General features: G+C 42.0%; 1 protein-coding gene across 1 annotated transcript; it reads left to right on the top strand.

The window, feature by feature from the left end:
• Nucleotides 1–420: 420 nt before the first annotated feature.
• Nucleotides 421–7,149, top strand: LOC116518017 (WW domain-binding protein 2-like; the record flags this gene model as incomplete). Its single annotated transcript, XM_032231230.1, has 5 exons — nt 421–852; nt 3,033–3,141; nt 4,273–4,393; nt 5,697–5,786; nt 6,965–7,149. Coding segments are annotated over exons 1-5 (558 nt in total), but the record flags the coding sequence as incomplete, so codon positions are not given.
• Nucleotides 7,150–8,876: the final 1,727 nt, after the last annotated feature.

Genomic DNA, 8,876 nt, shown 5'->3' with positions numbered 1-8,876 from the left:
TTTAATCCTCCTTTTAGCGGGCACCTTGAAATTAACTGGAATTTGATTAGCCATTATTGAATTAAGTCCTGCTGATTTCATTGAAACAGTTCTAAATCTGACAGTTGTATTGATGTCATCATGTTCATTTTGTGTTTTGGTTAAAGGTTGAAGAGTTGCTCATGTACTGTTAGGCTATTGTGAGGAAGGGAAGGAAAGGGAGGGAGGAAGGAAGGAAGGAAGGAAGGAAGGAAGGAAGGAAGGAAGGAAGGAAGGAAGGAAATTTAGCTGTAGATATTCAAAGAACCAAGGAAGGAAGGAAGGAAATTTATCTGTAGATATTCAAAGAACTAAGGAAGAAAGGAAATTTATCTGTAGATATTCAAAGATCCAAGGAAGGAGGGAGGAAGGGAGGGAGGGAGGGAAGGAAGGAAGGAAGGAAGGAAGGAAATTTAGCTGTAGATATTCAAAGATCCAAGGAAGGAAGAAAGGAAGGAAGGAAAGACTATGCACACAATTCTTGTAAGCAAATGGTGGAATGAAAAGATGGTCATGTTAATTTCCTAATAGAACTAAGAAAACTTTGTATTGACAGAAAAGAGGAATAGGAACAGGGTATAAATCAACTCTATGGAAGCAGCTGCTCAGAAAGAGATACGTATAGCAACCCCAATTTCAACTGAAAGCCAGGGCTGTTACCTCACCTGCTGACATCACAGAGATACTGACATGATCCAGATATTTCTCTTTGTTTCCAGTGCTGCTCATCTGAAGGGAGAGTTTGAGTATCGGAGAAAGAAAGGGGGACCTCTCTCTCGCTATGGAGGTGACTCGATATCAGTTCTCTAGGTCAGCCAACAATTCTGAGGAAAGGTAAATTAAATACATCCAAAATAATCGGGCTGAAGGCTGACTCTGTAGTTCAACTGTTGATCTAGTTCAAACATGGGAATATCTAGAATTGCTCAAGATTTTATTCTCAATATTTAATGTGGGTTAGGCTGTATTAAAATAGGTTGAAGACTAAAAATCCAGACATCATAAGATTATATAAGATAAGGAGAGAGATTCAGTATTATTATTAAAGTGGAAACAAATGGCACTTGTTTATGCATTAGGAAAAACAGATATTTTGTGGAGCACAACAAAGTGAATTACACACACACACACACATCCTGACGCTGTTTTAAAAAAATACTTAGAAAATATTTAGAATGTCAAAAAGGTAGAAACATTAAGGGTGGCAATGATGAACAATTTAGATTATGCGCATTATTCTGTTCTAAGAAATAGCTAACAAGAATTACACATTTTGTTCCAGTTAATTATATGAAACCAGTAAATATTAGGAGCTAAACATAAATCAGAAGAAAATATTTGAAGTGGTTATTATACTAGACGAAAAGAAGCACAGACGGTGGGACAAGATAAATACTTGAACTGCATTTTGAATAACAGATATAAAAATAGCAGAGAAAAATGGAACCGGATTGAACAGAGGAAGAGTGGCTTTTAAAATAAATAAGTGTGCATGTTTGCTGTTTAAATTGGGTTGTACATCTTTGGTGCTCTTTGAGGTTGTTTTCTTGTAGACATTGCATTGCCCAACTAGGTAACATTATCAGTGCTAATAACCAAACTAAAGAGAGCACCAAAGGTTTAATACATTTTAGACTGTGTTTGATAAAAGCTATACCGTGTACGGGCTCTGGAAAGTCGGGAGGGGGGAAGGGAGGTGGGGTCATAGGGGGGGAGGGGGGAAATATAGTTTGTGCCAGTTTTTAAAACAACATGATAGCACTTGTATACTGTTGCTTTTTCTTTAATTTTAGTATAAAAATAAGCTGAATATATCGATGGACAGTAGAAATACACCGAAGTGAGGAGCAGAGGGAAAGAAGAGGGAGGGGCAGAGAGGGAGGGAGAGAGGATTGGAAGGAGGGTGAGATGGAAGGGAGAGAAAGGAGCGTTAGAGGGGGAGGGGAAGTAGGAGAGGGGAATGTTGGAGGGGAGAAAGGAAAGTTGGAGGGGGGAGAAAGAAAGGGTGTATGGAGGGTTGAAGCGCTATATTGGTTTTATATTTTGGGGAATACAAGGAGGGCTGTGTTTATTGCTCAATGTTATATGTCCCCAATCACGCACAGTATATATGTGACTGTATGAAATGAAAATGAAATAAAACATTTGAAAGAAAAAAGAGAGAGAGCACCAAAGGCCTCACAGTTCATCCCAGAGCTAAAAAAAAACAGTGTAGAGAGCCATGAAGATTGCTTTGAAAGAAATGGCAGTCAGGAGAATAGAAACCTGTGAATTGTAGATATACAGATGAAAGTTATATACAGGAAAAGGCTGAAGAAGCTTCTTGGCTGAGAAGCGAAACGTCTTCAGAGAAAAACCAGAAAGTCCAGTTGCCTCTTGAAAAAAGCACCTTTGGGACAACCATGACCTGGAGGACAGAAAAACTCCATAGACTCTGAAATGTGGATAAACAGGAGCATCACGCGTTGAGGGTGTCCTCCAAAGACAGGGCAGTGGTGAATACCATCCAGAAACGAATAATTAAAACACCTTCCATTAATTACACGAGAAAAGTTTCAAGGCACATACAACGCTGGAAAATGAAGCACATCCAGAAAAATCTCAGGGTGCGATTTGGCAAAAACATAGTGTTCTTATCTCAAGCAGTAACATCAAAAGAACAAAGCATATTGAATATCTTCTTTAGACAAGAAGAAGAAGAAGGGGAGAAGACATTCCTTGTAAATTTCTATATCAATCTCCTAATTCATATCATTTGGACAAGTTGTGGCATGTGTTTGCAAGAGCAACTATGGGGTAAGTGTTGATGGCACCAGCACAAGTAGAACAGTCTTTCTCAATCTGGACAACTTGAAGAGACATGGACCTCAACTCCCAGAATTCCACAAGAGAGTCCACATCTCTTCAAGTGGTCCAGGGTTGGGAAACACTGCAGTAGAATGATCTAAGCATGACTTGTCCTTCCTATGAAGCCTCGCTCTCTTCCCCTCCTGATCCATCTGTTGTATTTCCAGGGTCCTTGCTCACTATAGTGAGGTGGTATTATTTCTGGAAGGAGAACCAGATATTCCAGAAGAACTCCAAGGTGCCAAGAAAGGGATGCTGTACCTCACTCAATACAAAGTAAGAGCTCTTGGCCCAGGTGGCCGAAGAAGGCAACAGCTTCTCTTTGATAAGAAACGTGATAATCCCTCTTTCATTTAGGTTGGGTGAATCTGGCCAGGACCATTTTCAGTTTTGAGAGAACGTTTGAATAAGTCTCCTCTTAGGTTGGTGTTTTCCTCCCGTCAACTAACTTGTAAGGAGCCCACCTTGTATTGAAAAGACATATGTTGGACATATTTTACAGGTAGTTCTCAACCACAAGTGAGCCCCAAATTTCCATTGCCAAGCAACGTAGTTCTTAAGTGAACCATGCAGTCATTAAGCAAATCTAGCTGCCCCCATTGACTTTGCTTGTTGGAAGCCGGCTGGGAGGGTCACAAAATGGGATCACGTGAATGGCCACTAAACGGATGGTTCCAAGTTGAGGACTACCTTACTTTCCTTAAGTTTTGGAGTGGGCACATTTGTAGTCCAAACAAGAGGCATTTGTTTCCCAGACTAACACTCGTGAACGTTGTGGCCCGCCAGTGGTCAGCGGAGCTGGAAGCAGAGTCGGACAGTGAGGCGGTTGGGGAGGAACATGGGCCAGTCCTGGGGGCTGAGGAAAGCTCAGACGAAGGGTCTGTGCCGGAGGCAGAGAGGGAGATAGACAGCAGTGAGGCAAAGGAACAGCTGGAGCCTGTTCCCAGTGTGCGCATGCACAGAGCTGCCAGAAGACAAGAACAACTAAAAAAAAAAGCAGGGTCGACTTGGAAATAAAGCCACACCTTGGAGGTGATTGGTTCCTCCCATAGGAAACAAAAGGGGAGAGAACAGGGAGGGTTTTTTTTCAGGAATCGATTTGTTCCTTCGGTTGTGTCAAGAGTGGAAAGTTCTGCTTGTGACTATAAGAGACTCTGTGCCAAGTTTTGCCTTGCCCTGCATTTGGAAACTAGTTATCTGGCAGCTCTCCAAGCGAGATAAGGTTCATGTTGATAAACATTCCTCTGAAAGACTGTTTGCTAAGCCTTGCAGACTGTGAATGAAAGGAATTCACAATTGTTTGTAAATAAAAGGGGTTTGCCGGGACCCAGACTCTGCTTCTTGCTTTTTAAGGAAAGCCTGGGTCAGAACAGTGAAATTATCCTGATTTCTTGATTGCTTTCCTAGATAATATTCCAGCATAAAGATAAGGGATCAACCATCATTCGTTTTCCACTGCAGCTGTTGGGAGATTGCTTTCTGGAGGAAGAGCCCGACTTCAAACCTCAACACATCAAAGGAACTCTGAGTAGGTTCCATAATTTATTGGCCTGTCTTTATCAGCTGCTGTAAAGTTCTAGTTCTCCCTGCAGCGCTCTTTCTCCCTCTGTTTAAGTCATCCAGTGGGTGGGAATGTTCAGGGAATTGAGCCTCTGGTTGTGACCACAATAAATACCCAATTGAGAAACAAAAGAAAAAGCATAGCAACTAAAGTACTGAAGTGGGCAAGAGACGACGGATAGATTATTTCTCTTTTGTTGTTGTCGTTCTGGTTTGCTTTTCTTTTTCTCTCTTTCCTTTCTTTTTTAGGTAGGTGACATGATTAGACGTTAGGTAGGATAGAAAGAAAATGTCTTTTAATAAAAGGGTGACATGATTAAAAGGTAGAATAAGAAATAGAAATAAGAGAAAGATAGAATATTAGCATATACATTTTTGCATAATAAAATAAAAGCAATAACAAGAGAAAACATGGAATAATTAAATAATGTCAGACTATAACCATGATGGTGAATCTATGACACGTGTGCCAGAAGTGGCAGGCAGAGCAATCTGTCTGGGCACGCGAGCCGTTGCCTGTTGCTCGGCCAGCTGGTCTCCACAAGCGTGGGAGTCCTGGAAACCGGAAATGCAGCTGCCTGGTGTGCATGTGTGTTCTGGCCGACTGATCTTCTGGTTTCTGGTGAGTGCATGCGCACCGGCCATCTGGTTTTCTGTTTTCTGGAAAATGGAAGATCATCTTCCTGGCTCATGCATGCACACTGGTCCACTGGTGTGCCAGAAACCAGAAGACCAGGTTGCTGGTAGACATATGCGTACTGGAAACTGAAAGAGCAGCCAGCCAGTGCACACATGCGCACCGGATGGCTGCTCTTTTGATTTCTGGCATGCGCACATGCGCACACTCCCATTTCAGCACTCGGTGCCGAAAAGGTTCACCAACACTGGACTATAACTTAATACATATCTGTATTATTATTAGAAATATATGTTGGTTGAATGTAATAACTATTATTAATTCTACTAGTTTTATCTGTATTAGAATGTATGACACTCGGGTACTGCGGGTAACCTGGGAGATAGCCTTGAGAAAGATATGCCTGGAATGTGCTTCTGTTTGTAGCTGCCGTCAATTTCCCATCTCCCTTGCCTAGGGCAACTCGAGAGCAGGTCAGGGATGCTTTGCGAGTTGACAATTACCTCTTAACATGTCTGAAGTGGTCTAAGTGTAGCTTTAATAGCTCTACAGGAGAGGGAACAGATGAGAAGAGACAAAATACCTTCTGTAGTGAGGCCTCAGACTTGATTTCAATGCAGATTTTTCTTCTCAGCTTCCACCCAGGGACTTCTTGCTTTCAAATTCACTTTCCAGTATGGAGCTTCCGATTGCCTAAACATGATCAAAGATCTAGTAGATTCAGGTAAGTTGTTTTCTCACTACTTGGCTAAGATTTATTCTTTCTACTCTGCTCTCTCTGGCAAGAAAGGAAAGAGCCTCCTGATTCAAAATTGAACAAGTAGTCAAAAGGCAGGAAGCTTATTTTATTTTATTTTACATTTCTACAGAGAACATCATGGTTTATGAATTATTATCCATCCACGTTTCTCCAATCTGATGGCCACATGGGAGATACAGTCCAGCAAAACTGGAAAGAACCAGGTTGTGGAAGGATCCACAAAGCCACCAAAAGAGAGTGTAGTCATGCCATAATTAAATAACACCATAACACCCCCGTGACAGCACATTAGACTTCCTGATTCAGAAAACTCCAGGTCAAATATTCATAAAGCCATAACATTTGCAGATGATATGAACAGATAGCATGGTCCCCACCATATCTACGCTGGTGTTATTTCTTTGAAAGAAGATAGGATAAAGATGATAGATAGATAGATAGATAGATAGATAGATAGATAGATAGATAGATAGGTAGGTAGGTAGGTAGGTAGGTAGGTAGGTAGGTAGGTAGGTAGGTAGGTAGATAGATAGATAACCTGTTTCCCTGAAAATAAGACCTCCCTGGATAATAAGCCCCATCGGACCTTTGAGCGCATGCACTAATATAAGCCCTTCCCCAAAAATATGCCCTCGCTGAAAATATTGCAACACAGCAGCAGCCATAAGATGACCACACTCACTGCCTCCTGCACCTCAAAAAAAATAAGACCTCCCCAAAATAAGGCCAAGTATTTATTTGGGGGGTCAAAAGAAAATAAGACCCTGTCTTATTTTCGGGGAAACACGATGGATGGATGGATGGATGGATGGATGGATGGATGGATGGATGGATGAAGAGTGGAATCTCCAGTTGAATCTCTCTATTACAGGCAGTTCTGAACTTAAAACCACAACTGAGCCCAACACTTACGTTGCTAAGTGAGTGGGAGGGAATGGGAATTTTGCTGTAGCCTTCCCCTGCCACGCCCACCAAGCCACGCCCACAGAACCGGTAGTAAAAAATGTTTGAATCCCACCAATGCTTTGAATGGTCATTAAGTGAACTGTTGTAAGTCAATGTATACCTTAAAAACCAAATGATTGCATACGCCTTTAAGTTCAGTGATATGCTACCTTTCATCTTTTTTGGTAATGCAACAGATATTTTGAAAGAGGCTACGAATCTCCAAGAATACCCCACCGCCTCCATCTATACCTACGCTCACCCTGCTGCACCACAGACAACCCGTAAGTACAGGCGTGCATTATTTGTCCTTACCCCATTTCCCAAAGGTGCTTTTCCAAGAGGCGCAACTGGATTTTCTTGGAAGTCGTTTTGCTTCTCACCCAAGAAGCTTCTTCAGCTGTGACTGGATGGTGGGGGGGGGGTGGAAGGGTTGACACTCCTTGCAGATAGCTGGTCATTTGCATCCTTTTGGAGAGTCGTTGAGGCCACTTGGAGGTTTGCCTGTGCCCTCAAGGAACACCTGAGGAGTGCAAACATTGTGGAGCCGCCTTGGAACTGCTGAAAAGGACTGTGTTGTGGAGCTGTGCTTTCTGCCCTTTGTGTCCCTTCACTGTTGAACACAAGAAAGCACCACACCCATTTGCACTACTCAGGTGACCCTAAGGACACAGATAAACCTACAAGTGGCCTCAGACTTTTTCCAGTACCATAGTTCAAAGACTTCTATATTCTATAAATGAACTACCGCATTTTTCAGAGTATAAGACGCACCAAGATTTTGAAGAGGCAAATTTAAAAAAAGTTTTTGCACTCTGCAGACCTCCCCAAAACAACCCGTTTTTCAGAAAAACGGGCCCGGGTTTTTTTTTGTCAAAAAAAGGCATGAATAGCCTTTAGGAGGCTTGTAGAATGCTCCTGGGGATTGGTGGGGCCCTACAAACGAGCAGAAAACAGCCCGTTTTTTGCAAAAACAGACCCATTTTTGTCAAAAAAAGGGCATGCATAGCCTTTAGGAGGCTTATAGAGTGCTCCTGAGGGCTGGGTGGGGGCAAAATTGAGCAAAAAACTGGCCCACTCATTTTTCGCTCATTTCTGCCCTCCCCAGCCCCAGGAGCACTCTGGAAGCCTCCTAAAGGCTATGGTGAAGGGAGAGACCGCCTTCTGCCGATCACCTCCCTCCGACCGATTAGATCGCACAGGCTGGGCCTCCTCCGAATTCCATCCGCCAGTCAATGTCGACTGGCGACTACACGGAGGAGAGCCTTTTCTGTTGCAGCTCCGACCCTGTGGAACGAGCTCCCCGTTGAGATTCGTACCCTCACCACCATCCAGACCTTCCGCACAGCCCTCAAGACCTGGCTCTCCCAGCAGGCCTGGGGATAGGTTTCCAATTTACCCGCCCGAGTGTTGACTGTTGAATGCATGTTGTGGTTTACCATTTTATTTTGTTCACTATTGTTTGTCTCTTGGTACTGCACCCCCTCCCCTTGTGATTGTAAGCCGCCCTGAGTCCCCTCAGGGAGAAGGGCGGCCTATAAATCTCAATAAAATGATATATATATAAAAAAAAAAGTGGGGTTTCAGGAGGCCAAAAATGTTGTATTCAGTGTATAAGACGCACCCAGATTTTCAGCCTCTTTTATGAGGGAAAAAGGTGCGTCTTATACTCCGAAAAATACGGTATTCCAGAACTGTTCTATAAATGGTTAAATGACAGATATCAAGGTTAGAGTGGAATTAGGTGAAATATGGTCTACATGAGAAAGAAAAACAAATGAGTAAAGTTTTGTTGACTGTTATATAATCAATACTATAATGGAAGATAATATATGATATAATATGATCAATGTTATTGCATATTTGTTTATGTATTACCACATATTTCTTTATGTGTTTGTATGTGTATATGTATATATATATATGTGTGTGTGTGTATATGTATACATGTATATCTCCCTTTATTATCAGCATAAATATAACAAATGTATATATATATATATATATATATATATATATATATATATGTGTGTGTGTGTGTGTGTGTGTGTGTGTGTATTTATGTATGTGTATATATACACACACACATACACAAATACATACACGATT

Source organism: Thamnophis elegans, chromosome 14, assembly GCF_009769535.1.
Source record: "Thamnophis elegans isolate rThaEle1 chromosome 14, rThaEle1.pri, whole genome shotgun sequence".
Taxonomy (NCBI): domain Eukaryota; kingdom Metazoa; phylum Chordata; class Lepidosauria; order Squamata; family Colubridae; genus Thamnophis; species Thamnophis elegans.
Note: the sequence above shows the minus strand (reverse complement) of the source record. Positions and strands in the feature narration are given on the sequence as shown.